This window comes from Aegilops tauschii, chromosome 4, assembly GCF_002575655.3.
Source record: "Aegilops tauschii subsp. strangulata cultivar AL8/78 chromosome 4, Aet v6.0, whole genome shotgun sequence".
Taxonomy (NCBI): domain Eukaryota; kingdom Viridiplantae; phylum Streptophyta; class Magnoliopsida; order Poales; family Poaceae; genus Aegilops; species Aegilops tauschii.
Genome location: NC_053038.3, coordinates 513,575,464 through 513,601,877, shown reverse-complemented (window position 1 = coordinate 513,601,877; position 26,414 = coordinate 513,575,464). Strand labels below are relative to the sequence as shown.

At 45.5% G+C, this 26,414-nt stretch overlaps 2 protein-coding genes across 2 annotated transcripts; both read left to right on the top strand.

Moving 5' to 3' along the window:
* The first annotated feature begins 722 nt into the window (after positions 1-722).
* On the top strand, positions 723-2,080 carry LOC109772767 (uncharacterized). Its single transcript, XM_020331463.4, has 2 exons — positions 723-1,055; positions 1,142-2,080. The coding sequence occupies exons 1-2, from the start codon at positions 802-804 to the stop codon at positions 1,521-1,523; spliced, it is 636 nt and encodes a 211-aa protein (XP_020187052.1). The 5' UTR covers positions 723-801; the 3' UTR covers positions 1,524-2,080.
* Positions 2,081-3,285: 1,205 nt separating this feature from the next.
* On the top strand, positions 3,286-8,385 carry LOC109772766 (mitochondrial inner membrane protein OXA1-like). The gene is made up of 9 exons (XM_020331462.4): positions 3,286-3,892; positions 3,980-4,070; positions 4,956-5,000; positions 5,540-5,598; positions 6,032-6,107; positions 6,244-6,375; positions 6,448-6,555; positions 7,483-7,537; positions 7,640-8,385. The coding sequence occupies exons 1-9, from the start codon at positions 3,402-3,404 to the stop codon at positions 7,933-7,935; spliced, it is 1,353 nt and encodes a 450-aa protein (XP_020187051.3). The 5' UTR covers positions 3,286-3,401; the 3' UTR covers positions 7,936-8,385.
* The last annotated feature ends 18,029 nt before the right edge of the window (positions 8,386-26,414 follow it).

Genomic DNA, 26,414 nt, shown 5'->3' with positions numbered 1-26,414 from the left:
CAAGGGCGCTCTGAGAATTTGGTGCAAGGTAGAAAGAAAATTAAGGCAGCGCCTTGTGCATTCAAATTTCAATGTAGCAAACACAGTACTCCCTCCGTCCGAAAATACTTGTCATCAAAATGGATAAAAAGAGATGTATCTAGAATTAAAATACATCTAGATACATCCCCTTTTATCCATTTTGATGACAAGTATTTCCGGACGGAGGGAGTACTAGATATTTTGGAATTTGTTGTTAGTGTAGTGAAGGGTAGCCTTGGTTGTATGTTGAAGTAGTGAGGGGGCTAATGCGTTTGCATGTACTCCCTCCGTTCTAAATTACTCGTCGTTGAAATTGATGTATCTAGAACTAAAATACATCTAGATACATCCATACGTGCGACAAGTAATTCAGAACGGAGGGAGTACCAGGCACAGAGGGTCAAAGAACTGGAGCAGAGCATAGAGCACTAGGTGTGTACTCTTTTGTTTCGAGCCAAACAAAATTGTTGCATGTTAGCGAGTCTGGAAAAAAATATTTTCATCCTGACAGATAGTATTATTTTTCAAATTTTTCAGCACCAGTATCAGAGAGAATGACAAGAAATCTGAGGTTGCCTGTGGGGATAGTGAGGATCGACGTGAAGGCCGAGATGGGAATCTTCCACAGCAAGGCTGTCTGCGGCGGATGCATTATATGAGTAAAAAAAAATCGGTGGGTGGAGGCTACCGTTTGTTCTGTATTATCTTATCTCTAACGCAGCTCCTCCACTCATTTCTTCTTCTTTCTTCCTCATACATCCCATCGCCAAGAGATTAGCCATGCCGAGCAGCCGAGCACCACCACAACAGCTAGGAAGATGGAAGAGCTTTGACGTCGCCTGTCGGCACCAACAGCCGGAGCTCCTCCGTTGCATAGCTGGAGGCGGCATAGCTGCAAAGCAGCGCCCATGGAGGGGAGCCATGGTGAGCACCACCACAACAGCAGGGGAACCGGGAGGTGCTGCCGGCGATAAGAAACGGCGCTCGTCGACGAACGCTGGTGCTGCAACGCACGAACGCGTCGACGGCCGCCAGTATGCGACACAACAACTTGTCCACGGACATCACGATGCGTTGCAACCTCGTCCGTGATGCAATGTAACCTCGTGTGCCGTTGCAGTACTCGAGCGACGGCGGGGGGAGCTGCTCGGTGCAGGCGACGAAGCTGCAATGGAGCGCTCGACGCCGACGGCGGAGCTGCAATGGAGCTGCTCGGCGCGGGCGGCGCAGCTGCAATGGAGCTGCTCGGCGCAGGTGACGGAGCTACAATGGAGCGCTCGACGCCGACGACGGAGCTGCAATGGAGCTGCGCGGCGCAGGCGACGGAGCTGCAATGGAGCGCTCGACGCCGACGACGGAGCTGCTGGCGCGGCGGAGCTGCAATGGAGCTGCTTGACACAGGCGGCGGAGCTGCAATGGAGCTGCTTGGGACAGTCGGCGGAGCTGCAATGGGGCTTGGTGCAGCGTCGCCAGCGCCTCTTGGGGGGAGCCCATTGCAGTGAAGCGCTGCTGCCACGCCTGGAGTCTACGGTGTTGCCATGACCGGCGGCGGTAATGCGTTTGCAAGGCGAGGAATGACGCTGGGCCGAGCCTGGTGCTGCGAACGAGCGCGGCATGGCGGCTGCGACTACGAGCTTGTTCAGGGCCGCTCGCCGGAGCTCACCGCGCCTATCTCAGGGATCCCGTGTGCGTGGGGATTTTTTTTGATTTGGCAGCGACGCAAGGAAGACGAGGCCACGCGCGGCGTGCTATTGCGTGAGAGCGACGCGGTCTACGTTGACCGATCCAACATACGAGGGCTTTTGATCGGACGGCTGGGAACCTGACTTATTTCATGGGGAAATAAGTCGGATGATTTGTAGCAGCCGCCCCAGATAAATGCGGCACGTGGGTGGGCCCTATTCTGTGCGAAAGCATCTGCTACTACTCAGAATACATTGTAAAATACCTCTGTGGATCCAAATCTCAGCGCCAGGCATCGGACGAGATAACAGGAGCATCTGAGCTCGAGCTCAGAATAGCATTTTCGCACATAACTTGACTTTTATATGCCTTGAAACTGGATATTTTGGGGGGAGGGGGGAGGGGGTGTTATTACCCTTAGTTTCTAAAGTTTCTCGCCTAGGGCGTCAGTCAATCCTTGCCCCGCTAACCGATCAAACAGATGGAATACGGAGTTAACGGTCCGGCAATGACCGTATAATCATCTCAATACGTATATAATAACCATATTAACCGTATTTCTGAATACAATAACCAAAGTAAGCGTATACACTGCATTTTACTTCCTCTCCAATGGCCAGAACTCCCTCTGCCAGGCCAGGCCGTGGGATTTGGGACGTCGGTCGCGGTGAACTCACGCACGCAGTCACGCAGAGCCTTACCATAGCTTCGAGCAAACCGGGCCAAATGGGCCGGCCTTAGCGTGCCGGCCCGGTAGCCCGCGTACTTGGCCCGTGACGGGCCGGCCCGGCATGTGGTTTAATGGGCCGTGCCTGGCACGTGGCATGGCCAGGGCCGTGCCTGGGCTGCCTAGCCAGGCACGCGTGCTGGCCCGGCACGGCACGATTAACACGAGCCAGTAGCGATGAGACAACCGTTGTCGCGTTGCGTGCGCATACGCGCGAGCGAGTCGCCAGTGCCCAGTCGCGTCAGCACGTCACGACGAGATAAGTGTCCTGCTTGTCTGCTCCTGCGTGCTGCCTGCTGCGTCTGCGTGCATGTGCATGGGGCATGGCTGGCTGCATGGCGTGTACTCACTCCGTCCGAAAATACTTGTCGGAGGAATGGATGTATCTAGACATATCTTAGTTCTAGATACATTCATTTTTATCCATTTCTTCGACAAGTATTTCCGGACGGAGGGAGTAATATTTAATTTGGAGACGTGCGTGCGTGCGTGCAAGGCGCAACGCGCCCGTGAGGAGCAGGCGAGCAGCCATGCCCTTTTTTTTTGAACGAAGCGAGCAGCCGTGCCTCGATGTACCTCCTGACATAGTCGTGCGTAGCGTGCCAAACGGGCCGCGTGCCGGCCCGTGTAATGAGGGTGCCGTGCCTGGGCCTGGGAGGGCAGCACGCGTGCCGGCCCGGCACGGCCCGTGTACTTAGCGTGCCTGGCCGGGCCGTGCCGTGCCTGGCCCGTTTAACCCAGGCTGGGCCGTGCCATGCCGGGGCCGGCCCGTTTGGCCAGGTCTGGCTTCGAGGACCTAGCGCGAGGCACGTCGGCACTCGGCACGGGGACTGGCGAGTAGGGCCCACATGTCAGCAGCGTACCGCGACCGCGAGTGGAATATCCGCCTCGTCGCGGGCTAACCCTCTCTTCTCCCCCGATCCCCACGCGATCTCGCTGTGCCCGCCGCCGCGCCGCCGCCGCCGCTGTCATGGCCTTCTCCGCGCGGAGGAGCCTCGCCACCAGCCTCTCCCGCCACCTCACCCGCCGCCTCCACCCCTCCCTCTCCCACCTCGTCCCCTCCTCCCACCGCGACGACAACCACGAGAACGCCTCCTCCTCCACCGCCCCCCGGTTCCCCACCCAGCAAGCCCCCCCGCACTTCCCCTCCGGCGACCTCCGTCGGCGCGCGAGATCCCAGGGCCTGGCCGTCCCCCTCCCCTTTGGCGCCCACCTCGCGGCCCACCGCAGCTTCTCCACCTCCTCCCCCGGACCGCAGATCGATGGGATCCTCACCGACCCCGCGGCCGGCCAGATGGACGTCGCGGCGGGCGTCCTCTCCGACGCCGCGGCCGCGGTCTCGCCCGCCTTCCCGTTGCCCTTCCCGGGCGAAGTGGCCGCCGCCGCCGCAGACTCGTTCCCCCCCGTCGCGGCACTGCAGTACGCCATCGACGCCGTCCATTCGTTCACCGGGCTCAACTGGTAAGCCTCGTAGCACCTGGGGGCCATGCCGTTCCACTTTGGATCAAGTAAACTGCGATAAAGTTCTGAACTTTGGTCATTTTTTAGGTGGGCTTCTATTGCGGTGACGACCATCTTGATCCGAACGGTGACCATCCCGCTGCTTGTGAACCAGCTCAAGTCCACGATGAAGTTGAATGTAATGAGCTCATTTGAGTTACTTATATTGTTTGTTATTTATTGTATGTCCGTTCTGCTTTTTGCTGATGCGTTTTATGACAAACTTCTATAGAAACTTACCAAGTTCAATCTTGGATAACGGCGAACACTGAAACTTCTGTGCATTTTGTAGTGAAGGCAGGCTCGTGTATTTAACATGTAGTATGTTTTAGATGTCTCGATTCAAGCTTGGTGATAGAGATAATAATGCAAGGTCGAGTGGGGATGGGAGAATTTGATGGCTGCATGTGCCAAATATGTTTTCTTTCAGCTAACATGTAAACTGCATTTGAGTTATCATGTGAATGTATCGTCTCCATTTGCTCCAGTGGCCTGCAATTCTTTAGCCTTGAATAGCAACATGGAAACGATTCTTTGGGTCTAAATCATTTATGTCATAATTTTATTCATATATTGAAATTGTATAGCCACATGCATTGGACAAAAGTGTACTGCCCCCCTTTTTATGTTATGTGAAGGAGTAGAATGAGAATCCAAACGCTTCATGTACTTAATTAAAGGGGATACAGTTGGCGTTATATTTTTTTCGGTTAACCTGTCCAACTACTTTGATCTTGATCATCACTTCTGATTGCCATACTGTGGCTGAAGGCTTGTAGTTGAGGACATAGAAAGAAACATCATATCATGCAGATGAAATTCGATATGCCTCCACTAAGTTATGTGAGACTATCCTACGTCACTCAATGTTTCTGAGACTGAGAGGCCTGATAGTTATACGATGTTCCTTTTGTTCTGTTCTTTTCTTATTTAAATCTGTCCACATTATATGTCTGGTGTGCTTCTTCGTGTGACTGCAAGGTACCTATTTGAATTTCCTCTTACAAACTCTTACTCTATGCAGGCAATGAGGCCAGAAATTGAGGCAATCAACATGGAAATGCGTAATGTAAGTAGATTTTTTTCCTTCAGCTCAAGTTGCATTTTATATGGTAACTTACTATAAGCACGTTCGTTATAGACGCCATAATTGTATTAACAGCAACATCCTGCGATCATATTTTTGCTAGCTTTTTGCTGCAATTCTACACAAGTAGCCTTTTTTCCATGTCACTTTGATTTGTTGCCTCCCCTTTACCAAACCATACTTTTCTGTTATTTGGAGTGTTTGGGAGATATGTAAGGTGCCATCATATTTACGATCTACATATAATCAACGATATTATCATCCTTCGCTCTTCTTCTTAGTCATATTTGTCAAAGTTGACTGTTATAAATTGATCAAGGTATGATGTTTACAAATAATGCAACACACATTTTTCTTTTGTACTGGATAATACTGATACTGCATGAATGCATTTGCAGGAACCTAAGTTCAATTTTGTCCAAGACAATTTACACTCCTAGGGAACATAAAATCTATTTTAGTTCAAAACAATTTATACTGTACACTCCTAATGATATAACCTTCATGTTTATTTATCGCAGTCAATGGATCCACAATCGATGCTAGAGGGGAAAAGGAAATTGGGCGAGCTATTCACAAAGTATGCATCTTCCAATGGTTTACTTATTTAGTTATTTCCTTGGGAATATTTTGTATTCTGGAAGTTAATTATTTTGCCTGCTGTGTTAAAAAATCCTTTTCTTTGGTGCAATTTTGCCAACTAATCACATTACGTTCATCTCTGTGGTTATTCAAATTTGACCGTGTTCCTTTAAATGCCTTGGGCTCTGTAGAATCTTGTAGGTTTTGAAATTGCTTTGTTGGCCGTTAAATTGTTCTTGCTATCATCCGTGCTCAGTAAGCGCCTCTTTTTAAATTTATTTTGCTCAAATCAGTAATCATGCTTTTCATGTTCTATATAATTTGATTTGACTTTGCCGCATTAACCTCTATTATTGTTTATGTGGTCTTTTACTTCTTTTAGCCATACAAATTTTTTTCTATTGTTTTAATTTTTGAATGTCTGCCGTCAGGCGTGGTGTTAATCCATTGACACCGTTAAAGGGTTTATTCATCCAAGGGCCTATATTCATGAGCTTTTTCTTCGCTGTAAGTTCATACCACTTCCTTGTAATGTCAAAAATTCTAACTACAACCACACCTAGTTATAATACTGCCATCTTAGAGTAACGTTTATCTTCTTCTTTTAATGTTCTTCCACCTTGTTCGTGTGTATGAACTGTAGATACAAAACATGGTGGAGAAAGTCCCTTCTTTGAAAGGAGGTGGAGCATATTGGTTTACTGATTTGACAACTCCTGATGAACTTTACATCCTCCCAGTGTTGACATCAGTGACATTCTTGGCTACGGTGGAGGTGTGCACCCTGGCCGATGCAATATATGTCCTATATGTTATTATATAGATAAGAAAATATTTGTTTTTCCAGCTCAATATGCAAGAAGGTATGGAGGGAAATCCTATGCTGCAAACGATGAAGAAGTTCTCTAGAATATTGGCTCTTATGACTATACCATTTACAATGCACTTTCCCAAGGTATGAAATACTCAGGACTATTAATTTCATGAATCATACCCATAAAATTCTAACTAGAAGTTATCTGTAAGGAATTTGAATGTAAGGAATTTGAACATACTGGGAGTGCAGGTAAATTGGCATGATTAAGTGCCCTCTCCTAATGAATAACTAAATCTGGGCTTGTTGGAAAACAATGGTATATAATGACCATTTTTTGGGTACTGCCTCAGATTAGCTTCTGAAACTGGGCAAAATTAGCCCCATAAACTTGGAAAGTCCATTCAGTAACTTTTTCTATGTGATCACGACCACAATAAGTCTTCCCTAGTTGCCTTATTCATCCATACATGGGCTTGATATTACCTGAAATGTAAGGCAATTTGGTGTGTATTAAAGCCCTGTTTGCACCATTGTCAAAGCTTTCATGGTGTGGTCTGGAGTTTGGAATAACACGGGTATGGGCTACTCCCTTGATTTCTTGGGGGAGGGCTAGAGCAGAAATTTATTTTGCATGGTTCAGCTGGAGCTGCCATTTAGGTGTTAATAGTGCTTCAGTTAGACAGATACAGTTAAGTTTGTACCCTAAAAGAGGACCTGTTTTTGTCCACCTAACTGCTGAAGATCATTGTACACCAATTGATTGAAATATATGTAAATCCTTTTTTAAGAAAATAAGCTAGAGCTGTTATCCACACTCAAATATGCGACAAATCGTTGCTTGCACACTTCCGTAAGAAATATGTGGCGTCCATCCCCAAAAAATAAATATACATGGTGCCAGTGGTTTCATGCTTAACCTAATAACTATCTTCTTTTGTTGATGCCATATTTTATCCACCTTAACATAGCTAAGTTTCTCTGTTTGCAGCATTAACATCACTTTTCACTGTCTATATCTTCTCTTTTCTTCTGCACTGCCATTAATACTTTTTTTTGCTTCTGCAGGCAATTTTCTGTTACTGGGTAACGGCAAACTTGTTCTCTCTTGGGTATGGTTTTGGTAAGTCCTCCAGGCTTGAAACCTTGCACATGTCCATGTCTTCTGTTTGTTTCCTTCCCTAGTTTCTAATGCGTAAACCTTACTTCCAAAATTTTCTCTCAGCTCTCCGGAAGACAGCCGTAAGGTATTTCTTGAATCTTCCAGAGGTTGTACCACAGCCCGAAGCTGCGCAAGTGTCGACCTTCAACCTTTTCGAGGCACCAAAGCCAGTGTCAGCAGTTGATACACCCACTGGAAACAACGGTGATTCACCCACTGGAGATAATGGTGATTCACCCACCGCAGCCAACGGGTCAGAGCAGTCTAATGCCGAGCTAAGCGATCGGGTTGTGTTTCTTGAGAAGAAGATTGCAGAACTTGAGAGGCGGGCTAAAGCTAGAGGCGAATCTCAAGAGTAATAAGCTAACAGGTAAGTTTTGATCGAGCACGTGAATCCTATCCTAAAGAAGCACTGTTTGTAACCTCTGTCTGGTGGCGAAGGGATATCTGGCACCGACTTACCCATATAGCACCAAGATTTGACTTGGACTATCCAATTTTGTGAGCATGTGTGTGTGGCAACTGTTGTTTCGAGCGAATAAACCGGAGGGATCCTGGCAGATAAAATCGCCAGTGTTTGTTGGGTTAACCGCAGTGATGCTGGTCGAGCAGAAACCAGAGGGTACTTATTATTCTTGTATCACTTGCTTGACATTTGAGAATCGAACGATGTAATAGTATTAGCTTTTAGTTTGCGATCAATATAAAACGCGACTGTCGAAAACATATGGCGGGACCGTCGATTCCTGTTACATTGTTTGATGATAAAGCGATTAAGTAATGCCCTGTTATTCTGAGACTGTCTTAAATCACTGTGTACTTTCTACTTGTATCCCCTTACATAGACGATGCTGTCACTTGCGCTTTAATATGCTGCTTTCTAATTTGACCACAGAGATCGATATGAACATGTGCAATGAAATGAGCCAGAGGGACAACAACAAAAAAATTCCGTGAGAAAGAAGCAAAAATCTATAGTGCTTCCCACCGGACATGAGATTCACCAGGGCCGTGTTTGGTTGCAGTTTGCAACAGTAGTTGCATTGCATATCCATCTCCAGCCAGCCTGGTTGATGAAATGCAGCAGATGCAACCTGTTTGGTTGCCTGCATCGCACGGAGAGGCACTTACCCCCCTGCTGTTTGCTTGCCGTTTTTGTGTTTAGGGTGTGAGCAGATGCAAACTTCAGCTGTTTGGTTGCAAACAACGTTTGTGTTCTGCTCACCTCATTCAAATGTGGTGGCCTTACCATCACATGATCAGCACAACAGCAGGCAACCAAATGAAATCGAACACAACAAAGAAGGAAATGACAGCAAACTACTTAACTACATAGCATAAGTCTAGATTAACAGCAGTGGCATCCTCCTTCCCTGCTCCATGCCAGGGTGCTGCTCCTGGCCAAAATATGAACAAGTTCCCAGCACAAGTCTCGCCACACACCATAGAAGTTCTCCACTAACACCTTACTTAACTTAACTACATAGCCTGCTCGATGTTACCAACGCAATTGTGCTTGCTGCAACGAAACCTACACATGACCGAGGAGTCGTGGTTGTAGATCTGAACTTTCAGTCCGAGTCCTGAGATGCGCACAACGACGAGGTCGCCGGGGACGATCCGGTGGCGGCGGCAGAAGTAGTTCCAGCCCCGGCCAAGCACCATGTGCCCCTCGAAGTTCTGGACCTGCACCCAGAACACGCACCTGTTGTTCGCCGACAGCCTGACCACGCGCGGGAGCCGCTTGATGACCAGCCAGGTGTTCATCACCTCCACGAACTTGGGAGGGACGACGAGCATGGCGAGGTCCTTGTTGTCCTTGATCTGCTGGTAGGAGCGCATCGGCTCCCTGCCCCCCTGCTCGTGGCCCTGCCTCGGAGATCGTCCCCTTGAACGAGGCATGCTCATGAAGGCGATCCTGCCAGGCAGGTCCACCGTCCTGAGCCACCTGTTCGTGGGGATGAAATCCTTGGCGCGCTCAGCTCCGACCACCACCTGAGCTCCTCGTCCCGCCACATCCCAGTCAGTCTTCAATATCTTGTCAGGTAAGATGACAAGTATTAGTGCACAAACTCTTTGCAAAATGGCATTGATCAGAGACATTTGCCCAAGAGCAAATGCCATCGATCAGTGCACAAACTCTTTGAGCAAATGCCACTTATCAATGACACTTGCTGTTAGGCAAATGGCACTGATCAGTGGACTTGCCCAATAGCAAGTGCCATTGATAAGTGGCATTTTGCCCAACAGCAAGTGCCATTGATAAGTGGCATTTGCCTATGACACTTGTGTTGTTGGGCAAATGCCACTGATCAGTGGCACTAATCAGTCGACTTGCTGTTGGGCAAGTCCACTGATCAGTGGCATCTGCTTTGCTGCAACTGGCACTGATCACTGCACTATCCTAACCATGGAAACATCTAAAAATAGCAACAATAAGTGCCAATAGCACCCATGTGCAGCCATGCAGATTTGGCACCATCCTAAAATGGTCCTACTACATGCACGTATAACATTCAACACAAACCCTAGCTTGAACATGTATGTTAGCAACATGAAACATGAACATGATCCTAGTTTGAACATGAACATGCCATCAGTCAACATGATTCTAGCATTCATCAGTCAACATGAACATGCCGTCAGTATAACATTCATCAGTCAACATGAACATGATTCTAGCATGAACACAGCTACTAGCATGAACACAGATCATAGGACACACTAGCAGTAGCACAAGAAAATTATCCTACCACACACACTGTACAAAACGAATAGATCAGCCGATTGGATTCGATTGGGATCGCATCCAATCGGATCTGCTAGAATCCTATCTAATCCTTTCGAATCCACTAACTACTAGCACATGCCTAAGAAATAAACCCCTAATCTACATCTATGAGCAACCATTGAGGGGGTTTGACTCACCGGAGCACGCGCAGCCGCGGCGAACCAAGGCCGGGGTGAAACCCCCGGCGGGAAGGAGAGAGGTGGCGGAGCAGAGGAGAAGCCGGCCCTGGCAATGGCCTGCGGCATCGGCCCCGTGCTCACACGCCGGAGGTTGAGGAGGACGGCCCGCCGACAGGAGCAAACCCTTGGACAGGGGTCAAGAAAACCCCCATGGCCAATGGGGTCCCAAGAAGGGGCGGCTCCGTCGACGGCGCCGGCACCGAGCCCAGGACCACGAGGTCCGGAATCGGCGGCGGAGCAGGAGCGACCGGCACCGCATTGGCTGGCGCTCGTGGTGGCCGGCAGCAGATGGGGGACGGTGCTCGCAGCGCCGACGCCAGGTCACGGCCCGAGTTCTGGAGCCCGGCCAGCCATCGCTCGTGGATGCTGGCGATGCGCTGGTCGACGGGGGTCAAAGGGCGGCGTGGCGGTGGGCAAGGCGGAGCCATCGGAGGAGAGGAGAGGGAGCGGCGGTGAGGGAGGGAGGGAGCGGTGGGAACAGTGCGCCTGAGCGGTGACAGGAGAGTGGGGGCGAGTTATGAGACGTCCCCTCCGTCTCTCGCACTGCCTGAGGCGTGCAACTGCCCCGCACGCGTGGCCGCGTCCAGCCAGGCTCACGAGAAACTGCCGATTCGGCAGTTTCCGCCGGGCCAGGTTGCAGGCTGCTTTAAGGTCCGTGCGGGCCTCAAACCGCATGCAGCCCAAGCAACCAAACAGGCCGCGCAGATCCCGCACGGGCCTAATTGGGCTGCATGCGGGCAACCAAACATGCCCCAGATGCTTCTCTAGCTCGTGCTGATAAACGTCTATCTATGGCTCCATCGTCTTTCGCTACAGTTGTACCATATCACAGGCGTGATCTGAAATATTACTCCATCCCAGTCTAAAAAGAGGGGGTTACGCAGCCTCACAACGTGTTTGATTCAGAGCAGTTAAGGGGAACGGGAGTTTCAAGGATACGTGACACTGTTTTATTAGGGGACAAAAAAGTCCAGGATGAAAGCGCAAATAGAATTAAGGAGGCTAATTTCGAATCTCTTCCCTGCTGCCTCCTATTAATTCACATGAGATATAATTTTCTCTTGAATTCTCACCACACACCAAACACGTTGGGTTTGAAACTAATTATCAGCTGCCCAAGGTTAATCTCTCAATAAACTCTCACATGTCAACTATTCCCTTTCCCGAACCCTTGCGGCTGGTGTCCGTCCGCCCTCCATGTAAAAACTAAAAAGGTTCCGTTGGTAAGAGGATTCCTCGCAAAAAAAAAAAAAAACCCACCTTTTTCATGAGGGACAGTAATGGATGTGCTTGGTTCTGCACGAGGACAAGCTGCTGACGAGAGAGTGCACGGTCACCATTAGAGGCCAGGGGTAGGATGATGGGCATTCAATGCCTACAATAAACTGGGCACAATGGCTGTATTATCTTTCTTTATGCTAGTTAAAATTAATGGAGCTTGCGATCATCTTAGAGAATGGCTAATATTGTAGCTACATGATTACTAAGAGTTGCCTTGTTATTTAGAGTTATCATTTATCATCACTTGTACAAATGAGGTTAGCTATAAGATTCACTTTTCTCCATATTTACTACGTTTGCTTTGGAACACTTGTAGAGATGGGCTCTTGCATGAGTCCCACTCCTCTTATTTGTCCATATCTTTTTTTTTCACATAGAAAAAAGTGACACATAAAAGGACTATAAGCCCCTTCTTATAAATTGCTCTTATCCAGGTGGCTCATCTCTGCAAAGGAAAGTAGTCCTGTAGGGAGTGAGGTTGATGTGTAACTGTTATGCCATACTATTTTCTTGCTAGTATATGTGTCTACTGTCTTGGTCCATGAGGCCACTCACAATGCATTATCATGTGATAGTATCATGGCGCATGATACTATTTTAATGACTACAATTGCATAGTATCATACATTAGTATCATTATGTTATTTCATTTTATTTGTAGAATCACAACACAAAGTTGCGGATATGATCTATCTCTTATCAACTTTTCTATTTGATGCACTCCATCATAATATGACACTACAATATTCTCTGCAATGCCACGTCATATTTTGTTTAAGGTGACACTGCATTATACTCGTATCATACTTGCACTAGGAGAAGTCGTAGTACCGCATGTTTTCATAGTCATTGTGAAATTGGGCATGTTATTTTGGTTGATGAATAGAACACGGTGGGACGGGAATACCACCCATATTTTCTAAAAGAAATTAAAATGGAGATACCAGTGGGCGTAATCTAAAATGGCAAACTCAAACGCGCACATGCACAATGAAATTAAATCATGCAAGTTTTTTGGGGTTGCATGCAACAACTAAATAACTAAGAATACCATGGGGATCGACCGATGATTAATTACACATGCAACAATCCATGCATAAGCTGCCTCCTCTGTTTTTCATGCAGCGACCCGAACTCGTTTTTCTCAAGCTTTTCTATGTTTCTTGATCCTCAGTTTTGCTCAACTGCTCCTTTCCCATTCATATAGTTTCTCAAATTCCTATGTTCTAATACCCTTTGTTCCGAACAGGGCCTAAACATCCAGTCAACCCTCATGTTTTTGCGTAGGCCCGAGGCAGTGAAAGAAAGAAAGCTGCTCAAGCATGCATGTTGGGACCTACGCTGGAATGATCTATGCACATTAGGACCCACATATACAAGAACTGCAACTAAATACATTTCCGACAAACGCGTTTGATAGACGCGACAACACACGAAGTACATTTCCGACACACGCTTGAGAACTCGAGATCCTCAACCCTACGCTAGAGTTAACTACACACCTACAATACCCACCTGGACACACACCCACCTGGGTTGAGATCTCGATATCCTCACCCTACGCTAACCAGGCATGCCTACAATACCCACCTGGACACACACCAACCTGGGTTCAGTTCCTCACGCTACGCTAACCAGGCAGGAGATTGCCACCATCCTGGGTTTAAATCCTCACGCTACGCTAACTAGACAAGAGATTTCCGAGCATAATGTACAACGTACAGAACATTGTGACAACTCCGACCCACCCGCTGAGGTACTTGGCGGCGATGTCGGCGGTGTCGACCCGATCCGCTGGCTAAACCTTCCGGTTGCGCCAGAGGGCCCTCAGGAAAAGGGCGACCGTCACCATTGTGGCCGCTCCGATGCAGACGCAGGCTGCCACGAGCAGCCGTCGGCGAACTTGCTGCATCTCCCTGACACCGATGATCAATTACACATAATGTAATACGACTTGCATATGCATGGAGTAGTCACAGAACTATATGCAGGTCAAATTTTTTTTTTGGGGGGGGGGGGGGGGGGGGGTGGCTTTTGCCCCCACAGCTTTGGAAGAATAATTGAAGTTGTCTTTGAAGGCTTAAGAATATAGAGTTATTTACTCTGCCAACCTTTATATTTTGTCTTTTGCCTTGTGTTTTTGAACTCGAGGGCACCCATCCCTGGGCATGCATTGACAATGTTGTTGAGGAAAGTCTCCATGAACATCACGTGTGAGTGGTTTCTCCACGGGCGACCTAGGTATGTCTCGACACCCGTGGGGTCCTCATGTGTGCAAACCTTGCAGTTTTGGAAGTAAATGTAGCCATCTCATTATAGTGCTCGATTATTCAGTAGTATGATAAGCCTTTATTTCTAGAAGTCTAATGTATTCAATAGTATGTCTCATGTAATTTACATAAATAATTCTAATATTAAGTGGTTTAGCATGATGGTTACTTCACATAAGTGAGTTACAATTAAGGGTTCAATTGTCCCCCTGTCTCTCTTGAAAATAAACAAATTAATAAATACTCCCGCTGTTTCAAAATATAAGATGTATTAGTTTTTTAAAGTCAAACGTGTGCATGTTTGATGAAATTTCTATAAAAATGTATCAATATCTACAATACCAAATTTATATCATTTGGTCCATCATGAAAAATATTTTCATATTTTATCTAGTATTTGGTATTGTGGATGTTGATATTTTATTCATAATCTTGGTCAAACATACAAATATTTGACTTGTACAAAAATTGATACACCTTATATTCTGAAACGGATGTAGTATGTTTATATATGTTGTTTATGTATAAGAGTATAGAAGTTGCTAATGCATAGAATGCAACATGTATACGTGCATGGAAAGTCTCTCACGTGAAGAAATTGCAAGTCAGATGCTTAATTAATTACTTGTGATGTATACTAGTGAACTAATGATAGGTTAATTATGGAACTTAAGATATTAATTCGCACATGCTAATTAGCCGCCAGGTTGTATGGCGGGGCTAGGTGGCTACTAGGGATGGGCATAAAAACCGATGAACCGAAACCGATTTTTTGGTTTTTTTGTGCTGTCACAGTTAAATTCGGTTTTTAGGTCCACTAACTAAACATAACTCAGTATGTTCGGTTTTCATCTTGGTTAACCAAACAACAACCGATCAAGATGAGTCAGCGCAAAAGCGTAGAGAACCAACGCAAAAGCAGGTACATGAAACGTCTGCCAGGAGTCACGCCACGATCACATTTTTTTTGAGAGTGAGTAAAGTCTGAAATAAACCTTGACTTTGTAAAGGCGGACGCAAATGAACCCTCACCTTTAAATCCCTGAAATTGATACCCTAACCTTTTTTATTCCGGTCTATTCTAACCCTATACATGTTTGGCGCATTGGGAATAGAAACGGTCTCAGCCGGGTTTATCCGCTGCTCTCAAGTATAGGCCTGGCGGTCGCGGCGTCCTGCATGCGTGGCGAGACGCGGCGGCCAGCGGGGTGCGATGGCCAGCACGCTACTCGACCACAGCGAGCCGGCCGGTGACATGCGCGACCAGTGGGACGGGAGGCACGCGGTGGGCGGTGCGTAGCTGCGAGCAACTGCATGAAGCAGGTGGCGTCGGGCACAAAACCAAGCACGGCGCCGCGGCTACCAGCGAGCCGAGCCAAACGGCTACGCGGTCAGTGAGCAACAGTGCGGCCAACGGCTGGATGGACGCGTAGATGCGTACATGCATGCCGGTGGACAGACGGACGTGAGTGCAGCCTACGGGACGTCGGCTTGGTATACGGCAAGGCTTGATGGCGTCTATGATCGCGACCTCTAGCTCATCCAAAATGGCGTCAATGGCCGAGCCGATTCCGTCGTTATGAGGTCGGACGTACGAGTCCCAGGTGAACACGCTGTTGAGGAGCTCATCGGCGCCGTCGTTATCGCCGCTGCACCGCACCCGACAGGCTAGCTAGCAAGTGTACTTTTAAGGTGATGCATATTACAAGTGGGCCCACGTAGTAAGTCGCAGTAGAAATCAATCCCGGCTGGGATCACACCTTTCCTATTGCACCAAATAACATTTTAGTCATGCAGGGTCAGGATTGACTGGGATTTGTAAATACACGGTATCAACTTCAGGGATTCGAAGATGAGGATTCATTTGCGTCGGCCTCTACAACCTCAGGGTTTATTTCGGACTTCACTCTTTAAGAGCTAGCCCACGACCGCTTAACTGACCAATGCACCGCGCGCATGTGGGCCTACTCACGAAAGTGCATGCAAGCATGCAAGACCACCTTTCATGTTATCTTTCCGGAGAGGCACCTCGGTCTCCGATCTTGGAAAACGTCATTATCTAAACACTCATATATGTAACTTTACATTTTTTAGGCAACCTCACAAAACTTTATTACGTCGTCACAATGTTTACAGGGACGAATAAAATGCCGTCGCGCTGGCCTAACCAAACATGGCGGCCAGCACTCAGAGTTAAAGCATGCTTTGCTAAGTTGTGAGCATCAAAATTTGAGCTCCTAGACTGATGAACTACATTACTAGAAATAAAAGTAGAAGCTTGTAACTCGATCTCCCTGACCACTGGTCCGTATGCCGTAGTACCCCTCCTGCCGATCTCAGAAGCCACACCCTCGCAATCTGTAGCGGCCTGCACCTTTGATATGTTTAAATCTGCCGCAAGATCAAGGTCTTCTCTTACCGCCAAAGCTTCTAGTGTAGCAGGATCTTTAATATGTTTGAAGATAAGAGTCGAAGCCCCGAGAAAACTGCCATGTTGGTCCCTGCAGATTTGCCGCAACAGCTCCATATCAGCTCCCGCGTCCAATAGCCGCATCCACGTCCAGCTTTGCATATCCTTCAGGAGGAGCGATCTAGGCCGGGTGGTGCGGGGTTCCACCCCCTGATCCTGCTCTCGTTGGGGCTATGACCTGAAACTCAGATATATAGGAGTTGATGAACCCATGCGTCGTTTGGGGCGACTTAAACAGGCCTTCATAGAATGCTTTCCTTCTTGCTCCCCACATGGCCCATAGTGATACTGAGAACCTTATAAAATCATCAGGTTTTAAAGCTCCCATTATCGCAAATAACCACAAGTTGGGGCACTCTTGTTGTTGAGAACTCAGCTGGTCCAGAATGGCCTCCGAAGAAAGCGCCCAAGTGCAACGCGCCATCGGACAGTTCAGCAGTGCATGTCTCCAAGAGTCGAGTGACCCGCACAGCCCGCATGCCCCTGTCGTCGCCATGTTCCTCCTGTGTAACACGTCACCCGAGGGTATAGATGTGTTGGCTCAAGGTGTGATCAGAAGAATTGGTGATGTAACTTTACATATATGCAACCCGGTTGCTTAGCTCAACACCAGGCTGCTCGGCCCATTAGCTACAGTGGGTTAATTACCCTTGACTGTAGCGGTGGAATCAAGTACTCCGTGTATATATATATATATATATATATATATATATATATATATATATATATATATATATATATATATATATATATATATATATATATATATATATATATATATATATATGACAAATGTTTCCTACAAGCAGTGGTAGTTACCACCACTTGCGTTTTGTATGTTGTATATGTGTAGTATGTAGTATATAACAATGATTAGGTAGTATATATACTAATTTTTAGGTAGTATATACCATGTTTTGAGTATCCTCTTTTTTACATACAAATATATACGTATTTCACAAGTATAACAAAAACTATGGGTTCATATGCAATTTTTTCATGGAATTTGCTTTGAAATATCTTAGATATAATATATATACATATTTAAAATAATAAAATAGTATATATAGTACCACATGGTAGTATATGAAACATATGGGGTAACTATCACTGGGTGGTAGGATGGATTTTATATATATATATATATATATATATATATATATATATATATATATATATATATATATATATATATATATATATATATATGAGCGTTTAGATATAATGACTTTTTGGCTCCCGGAAGCGCGCAGTCCTGTGATGACCCACAAGTATAGGGGATCTATCGTAGTCCTTTCGATAAGTAAGAGTGTCGAACCCAACGAGGAGCAGAAGGAGATGATAAGCGGTTTTCAATAAGGTATTCTCTGCAAGCACTGAAATTATCGGTAACAGATAGTTTTGTGATATGGTAATTCGTAACGGGTAACAAGTAACAAAAGTAAACAAGGTGCAGCAAGGTGGCCCAATCCTTTTTGTAACAAAGGACAAGCCTGGACAAACTCTTATATAAAGGAAAACGCTCCCGAGGACACATGGGAATTATCGTCAAGCTAGTTTTTATCATGCTCATATGATTCACGTTCGTTACTTTGATAATTTGATCTGTGAGTGGACCGGTGCTTGGGTACTGCCCTTCCTTGGACAAGCATACCACTTATGATTAACCCCTCTCGCAAGCATCCGCAACTACGAAAGAAGAACTAAGGTAAACCTAACCATAGCATGAAACACGTGGATCCAAATCAGCCCCTTACGAAGCAACGCATAAACTAGGGTTTAAGCTTCTGTCACTCAAGCAACCCATCATCTACTTATTACTTCCCAATGCCTTCCCCTAGGCCCAAATAATGGTGAAGTGTCATGTAGTCGACGTTCACATAACACCACCAGAGGAAAGACAACATACATCTCATCAAAATATCGAACGAATACCAAATTCACATGACTACTTATAGCAAGACTTCTCCCATGTCCTCAGGAACAAACTTAACTACTCACAAATCATATTCATGTTCATAATCAGAGGGATATTAATATGCATAAAGGATCTAAACATATGATCTTCCACCGAATAAACCAACTAGCATCAACTACAAGGAGTAATCAACACTATTAGCAACCCACAGGTACCAATCTGAGGTTTTGAGACAAAGATCGGATACGAGAGATGAACTAGGGTTTAAGATGAGATGGTGCTGGTGAAGATGTTAATGGAGATTGACCCCCTCCCGATGAGAGGATCGATGGTGATGACGATGGTGATGATTTCCCCCTCCCGGAGGGATGTTTCCCCGGCAGAACAGCTCCGCCGGAGCCCTAGATTGGTTCCGCCAAGGTTCCGCCTCGAGACGGCGGCGCATCGTCCCGAAAGCTTCCTTCCGATTTTTTCCAGGGCGAAAGACTTCATATAGTAAAAGATGGACATCGGAGGCCTGCCAAGGGGGCCACGAGGTGGGGGGGGGGGGCGCCCATCGGGGTAGGGCGCGCCCCCCACCCTCGTGGCCAGGGTGTGGGCTCCCTTCGGTTGATTCTTTCGCCAGTATTTTTTATTAATTCCAAAAAGTGCCTCTGTGAAGTTTCAGGACTTTTGGAGTTGTGCAGAATAGGTCTCTAATATTTGCTCCTTTTCCAGCCCAGAATTCCAGCTGCCGGCATTCTCCCTCTTCGTGTAAACCTTGTAAAATAAGAGAGAATAGGCATAAGTATTGTGACATAATGTGTAATAACAGCCCATAATGCAGTAAATATCGATATAAAAGCATGATGCAAAATGGACGTATCAACTCCCCCAAGCTTAGACCTCGCTTGTCCTCAAGCGGAAGCCGAAATCGAAAAATATGTCCACATGTTTAGAGATAGAGGTGTCGATAAAATAAAATATGGACATGAGGGCATCATGATCATTCTTATAACAGCAACATATATATATATATATATATATATATATATATATATATATATATATATATATATTGTCATATGATTTCTTATGCTAAAGTAACAATCTATTCACAATGTCAAGTATGAACCAGAAACTTCATTGAAAGCTAACAAACTATGATCTCGGTCATTGAAGCAATTGCAATTTATCATAACATCAAAAAGAGTCCATATAAGAGCTTTTCAGCAAGTCCACATACTCAACTATCATTTAGTCTTTCACAATTGCTAACACTCACGCAATACTTATGGGTATGGAGTTTTAATCGGACACAGAGAAAGATAGGGGCTTATAGTGTTGCCTCCCAACCTTTTACCTCAAGGGTAATGTCAACAATAATATTTCATGATAATTTACATCCAATTGGATATATATATCAGGATCTTTCCAACACAATGTGCTTGCCAAAGGATAAAGTGTAAAAAGGAAAGGTGAAGATCACCGCGACTCTTGCATAAGTCATAAAGCAAAAATAAAAGATAGGCCCTTCGCAGAGGTGAAAGAACATGCGGCGCCCCCATGTTTGGTTTTGGTAATTGATGACAATCTCTATGGACTAATGGTTGTCTTGAGTTATATTTGAAGGATTTGTCCATAGGCTTTTCTTGAAGTCCATGTGTTGGTTTGAAGGAGTTTATGAGTTTACCAAGGTGCTATGAAGATATTATCCAAAGATTGGTCATGTGAGTGTTGAGCTTATTGCAAGCATGTCTTGAAGAAGAAGATTGTGTGATCATTAATGTTTACCTTCAAGACATCATCCAAATGAAGAGAGTTGGAAAGATTCAAGGTTGATCAAGACTAAGTCAAGAGTGAATCAAGTTGATCAACTCACAAAGCGTAGAAGATGTACCGAGAGGGATCAAGTGATCCCATGGTATGGTAAGCATTGTCCATTGTGCTTTGTGTACTAACCCATGGTCTATGTGAGAGTTCTATGTGGGGTTAGGTACGTGTTCATGGGCTTTGGTCAAGAGGAAGATATCACTCAACCCATGGAGTGGATGACAATTAGTGGTGATCGTCATCAAGATTGCCGTGTGCAAGTTCAAGTGGAGCATGACGAAGAGATCAAGTGCTTGGAGCTTGCCGTCCATTGTGGTGTCAATGGACTTGTGAAGATATGCCGAAGAGTGGCTCACCCATAGTGGACTATGGGGGAGCAATCATCTAGTCTTCATCGAGGCAACGCAATCAAGAAAGGTGGTCCAACTTGAGGGAGTCAAGATCGTCATCATCTAGCTCAAGTGGACCATGTGCAAGGCAAAGGTTTGCCCTTGATAGGTTTTCTATTTTACCGGTCTCATGGTGGTAGTTGGGAGACCGGGTTATAGGATCGTTTGTCGTGCTATCAAGGGGGGCTCTCAAGTTGGTAGCTTGATTGTATCGTTAGTAGAGAGCTCAAACCATTGCATACTTGCATCATGTTTCTTGGTTCTTGTTTGGTTCTCTTTGTGAGTCTTAGAGCTTATGGTCATCTTGATGTCAAGCTTGAGTTCATCGAAAACGGAGTTCGCATGCGTCTTCTATGATGTTTTCGGTGTTGGAGGTTTTACCGGTCTTATCCGAGGAAGGGTTCTCACCATTTTCTTATGGGCCTTTTCTCATTTGCTTCTTATTGATATTTCTATCAAGATTGTGTTAGCCCATGTCGTTAGCTTTCCAACAAACTTGGTTTCGTTGAATTCGGAGTCCGTTTGCAGAAGTTGTGGCTGTTTTGGTAAAGGCTGCAGCGGTACTACCGCGGCTAGAGCGGATGTAAATTTTTACTACCGCTTCAGAGCGGTACTACCGCGGCTCCTGAGACGCTCCAGAGCTGTACTACCGCGGCTCCTGAGCGGTAGTACCGCTCCGGACCAAAATCTCGTGTTTTGCTCAGCGGAGGTAGGCACGGAAGTATTTTTTTAGTACCGCTCGCAAGCAGTAGTACCGCTACCATTTGCGGTAGTACCGCTATCCCTAGCGGTAGTACCGTGAGGTCGAGGGGTAGTACCGTGAGGACAAGCGATAGTACCGCTCCGGCGGTTCTACTGGCCTTTTGCCTCCTCGCTGTTGTTTTTCGAAGGGGTTCTACCGCCCTAGCGGTAGTACCGCTCCTTGGAGCGGTAGTACCACTCTGTGCGGGCTGTGAGCATAACAGTTGGATTTTTCCCCACATATAAAAGGGGGTCTTCTTCCCCATTGAACCTTATCTCTTGAGCTTGTGTTCTTCCCCCATTGTTGACCTTCTTCGAGCTTGCTAACTCTCAATCCCTCCATGGATTCTTGCTAGTTTTTGAGGGAAAAGAGAGAGGAGATCTAGATCCACATTTCCACCAATCACTTTCTCCTCTATGTGAGGGGAACCCATTGGATCTAGATCTTGGAGTTCTTGGTGTTCTCCTTCTTGTTCTTCCTCTCATTTTCCTCCCTAGCATTAGTTGCTTCGGTGGGATTTGAGAGAGAAGGACTTGGGCACTCCGTGTGCCCTTGCCATTGCATTTGGTGCATCGGTTTGAGTTCTCCACGGTGATACGTGGAAGTTACAAGTTGAGAAGCTTATTACTCTTGGGTGCTTGGTACCCTTGAGCTTGTTCCTCTTGGGTGCTTGGGCGCCCTAGACGGTTGGTGGTGTTCGGAGCTCAATCATTGTGGTGTAAAGCTCCGGGCAAGCGTCGGGGTCTCCAATTAGGTTGTGGGATCGCCCCGAGCAATTTGACGGGTACTGGTGACCGCCCCCAAGGGTTGCCAAAGTGTACGGGTTCGGTGACCGCCCCCAAGGGTTGCCATTTGTACGGGTTCGGTGACCGCGCTCAAGGGTCCCTTAGTGGAATCACAGCATCTTGCATTGTGCGAGGGCGTGAGGAGATTACGGTGGCCCTAGTGGCTTCTTGGGGAGCATTGTGCCTCCACACCGCTCCAAACGGAGATTAGCATCCCCAAGGGTGTGAACTTCGGGATACATCGTCATCTCCACGTGCCTCGGTTATCTCTTACCCGAGCCTTTTACTTATGCACTTTACTTTGTGATAGTCATATTGTTTCTTGTCATATATCTTGCTATCACCTAAGTAGTTTTTCTTGCTTAGCATAAGTTGTTGGTGCACATAGGTGAGCCTAGTTGTTGTAGGTTTTGTGCTTGACAAATTAACCGCTAGGTTTATTCCGCATTTGTTCAAGCCTCAACCGTAATGATTTTAAAGCGCCTATTCACCCCCCTCTAGGCGACATCCACGATCTTTCAATTGGTATCAGAGCCTCGTCTCTCTTTATAGGGCTTAACCGCCTAGAGAGTAAGGATGTCTACAAGGGGTTTAGGATTCTCTGACACTCTTAGTTTCAATGGCACAAATTTTGATGTTTGGGTAATTCGCATGCTTAATCTCTTTAGGGTCAGGGACCCAAATTTAGAGCGGATTGCAGATATGGGTTTTTCTTCTCCAAAGGATCCCGAAATATTATCTTTAGAGGATGAGAAAAACTATTATCTCAATGCTCAAGCTTCTAATGTGCTTTTCGATGCTTTGAGCAATGTAGTTATATTTCAACTCATGCCATTCCGGGATGCTCATGAGTTGTGGACAAAGCTTCAAGATAAATATGGCGTGTCCAAGATTTGTGGGGATGATTATTCTCCCTCCACCTCCGGCCGTGTTGCTTTCTCAACTTCTACTACATCACCCACATGTGGTTTGCCACAAGGTAATGATATGGTGAGTAGTGGTGGTCATTGCAATGATGATAGTGTGCTTATCATTGATGACTCTTCATCACTATCTTATTGCAATGCTCCATCTTTGGACTTTAACACTTCGTGCACCTTACATGTTTCTCATGCTTGTGTTGATAGTCCGTGCATATCATGTAGAAATTGCTTGACTAAATCTCATGATGATATGCTTGCTATGTCTTGTTGCCATGATAAAAATGTATCTATTTCCTCGAGTTGTTGTACTAACAATGTAGAGGAAACTCAACACTCCATGGACACAAGATGTGGTTTTGAATGGTGCTTCAAGGGATCCTACATCATCATCTATTGCATTTTGCCTTATGGCCAAGGCTTCAAAGGTATCTCCCACTTTGAATACCAATATATCTTGTGATGATATTGATGATGGCAAGAGTGATGATGATGTTGATTATGATGAAGAGAATGATAATGTCGCCTCCTTAAAAATTAAGGGGGAAATGGTTTTTAAAGCTCTTCATAAAAATAAAATTGCTCGTTCCAACTTCATGGAAATTATGTCTATTGCTATTGAGGGCAAGAAATATATTGAGGAGTTGGAATCTCATCTCGAGGAGCATGAGGTCACCATTGAGAAAATGGAAGGTCATGAGCGTGATTACGCTAATGAGATTGCGGACCTCTCTCAAGCTCTTGAACTTGAACAAACCACCAAGGAATCTCTTGAGGAGACTTTTGCTCTAGAATTATCTAGAGTGAGGGAATCTCATGATAGAGCTCTTGAGGTGGCCAATGATTTTGAAACTAAAAATGAGGAGCTTGAAGTTGCGCATGCTAAACTCCTTGAGGACTTTGAGCACCTCGAAAATGGATCAAGGGTCATTAAGAGTGAGCTCATCAAACTCACCGAGTCTCATGCTCAACTTAAAGCTTCATATTCAAAAGAGCTTGCCAAGTTGTCTTCTCCTCTTGTTGCTAATGATGATGCTTGTGCTACTAACTCTATCTCTTGTGAAGCATTCATATTGAAGGAGAATGTTGAGCTAAGGGCTCAACTGGAGTTGCTACCTAGCAATTATGGGATGTTGGAAGAAAATCATGTAAAGCTCACAAGCTCTCATGATGATCATCTAGTATCCCATAATGTGCTAAAGTTAGCTCATGAGGCCATGCTTGCTAAGGTAACATCTAGTGAGCCTCATGTGGATACTAGCACTACTTTTATTCAAACTGCTATATTGCCTTGTGCTAGTCCTCGGGATTCATCCATGCATAACATTGGTACATCTTGTGATGAATTGCTTTCCTTGCCTTGTTGCTCTAACGATGAAGCATATACTTCCTCTAGTACTTGTGTTGAGACTAACCATGTAGAGGAAATCAAAGAGCTCAAGGCCCAAGTCATTTCCTTGAAGAAAGACTTGGAAAAGTGTCATGAAGGGAAATTCACACTCAACAATATCTTGAGTGTGCAAAAATCCCCCAATGACAAAGGTGGACTTGGATTCAACTCCAATAAGAAGAAGAAGTCCAAGAGAAACAAGAAGAAGGGCCAAGAACAACTCAAGAATTCGGCCAAGATTATTTGCTTCAAGTGCAAAGTAGAAGGGCACCATGTTAGATCTTGCCCATTGAAGAAGAAGCCCATTAGTGTCAAGCAACAAGGGAAGCGGCCACAAGTTCACTCTCATGCTCAACCTCAGGTTGAAGAAAGGCCTCTTCCCAAGAAAACTCAAGCTAATGCTTCTCAAGTTGAGAAATCAAGTGAGAAGAAAGTGAAGAGTAGACGTTGCTACCTATGTCGTGAGAAAGGTCACCTCGCTTCTTCATGCACTAGTGGTAACTTATCCAACCCAATTATTATTGATGATATCTATTCTCTTGGGAAGGATAAGGTTGGCAATGTGTTTGCCAAAGTTGTTGGTACTCAAAGTGGTGTCAAGAAGAGAACCATTTGGGTAGCCAAGCCTATTGTGACTAACCTCTTAGGACCCAACTTGGTTGGGGACCAACAAGCTCAAACTTGATCAATAGGTGTTGTTGGAGGTCATCGGAGACTTGGCTACATTATGAAGAATTAAGGGGACTTCATCATTCTTATTGTCTCAAGCCAAGTAAATTGAATCATCAAGTTTATATCTTATATCCAATGTGCCTCCTTGCGGTAACTTGTACTTAAATTGCTTACATTGAAAGTTACTTGCCCCCTTTGCATGTTTTGGTTTTGTTCCTTGCATGTGATTGTATATGATTGTGTCTCCAAATTGCTTATCTTGAGTAATCAAGTATATATATGTTGGTTTGCACTTCATGTACATGTGTGTCGTTCGTTGAGCCTTTGTGCATCTTGTTTGTATCTTAGTTGGCTCTTGTGAGAGATTAATGGAATATCCCATTATGGGGGAGTGATGTGCTTTGTGCACCTACAATCCTATAAATGTGTGTACATGAGGAATACCATCTAGTATTGATATTACAAGATTATCTAGTCGCTATGTGGTATGTCTTCTCATGAGAAATTCAAATTCTAAATAGTCCATTAATTATCTCTTGTTGGATCCTTTTATTTGCCTCTTGTTTATCCTTAATTGGTATCACATTATGGGGGAGTAATATGCTATGTGTATATTACTAGCCTAGAAAATGTGTACATTTGAGATATTGTCACCTAGAGTTGATATTGTAAATTATCTTGTTCCTAGGTGGCATGTTAGCTCTACAAGTTGCAATTTGCTTTTTGTTTGGTGTGAAGATGATGTCGGATATCCTTGCTATCTATGACCGGGAATTATTTCCATTTACTTCTTGTCTTTTGACAATTGGTACTCACTTGTGTGGTAGAATTTATTGATCATCTTTACATTGGCTTTTGCTTTTATTTGCCTTTTCTCTTGCCAAGGAATGTATCAACTCCCTTTGTCTTCCATACCACTTGTGGATCTTGTTTATTTGTTGATCTTGTCTAGTGTTTTGTAGATATAGTGAAAGTGGTGATCCCACCTTGTGCACTTTGTATTCAAATGCAAATTCTCTATAATGCACTAGTCTTGGGGGAGCTATACTATTTTCTATAAAACACTCATCTTGCGATCCTTATCAAGTGTGTGTTGGTGGAAGGCAAGCCATTTTTGTTTTGGTATTTTGTGCCATCATGAAACTTTGTAGAGAGCTTGATTTGTTTGGAACCATCCTCTTTTTTGGGAGTTTGATATCTTTTATTTTGAGTGTATCAA

Coding starts and splice junctions, on each gene's coding strand:
- LOC109772767 (XM_020331463.4), top strand. CDS start 802: ATGCCGAGCAGCCGAGCACCACCACAACAGCTAGGAAGATGGAAGAGC. Junction 1,056..1,141: donor GAACGCGTCGACGGCCGCCA/GTATGCGACACA, acceptor GTGCCGTTGCAG/TACTCGAGCGACGGCGGGGG.
- LOC109772766 (XM_020331462.4), top strand. CDS start 3,402: ATGGCCTTCTCCGCGCGGAGGAGCCTCGCCACCAGCCTCTCCCGCCAC. Junction 4,071..4,955: donor AGTCCACGATGAAGTTGAAT/GTAATGAGCTCA, acceptor TACTCTATGCAG/GCAATGAGGCCAGAAATTGA. Junction 7,538..7,639: donor CTCTCTTGGGTATGGTTTTG/GTAAGTCCTCCA, acceptor ATTTTCTCTCAG/CTCTCCGGAAGACAGCCGTA.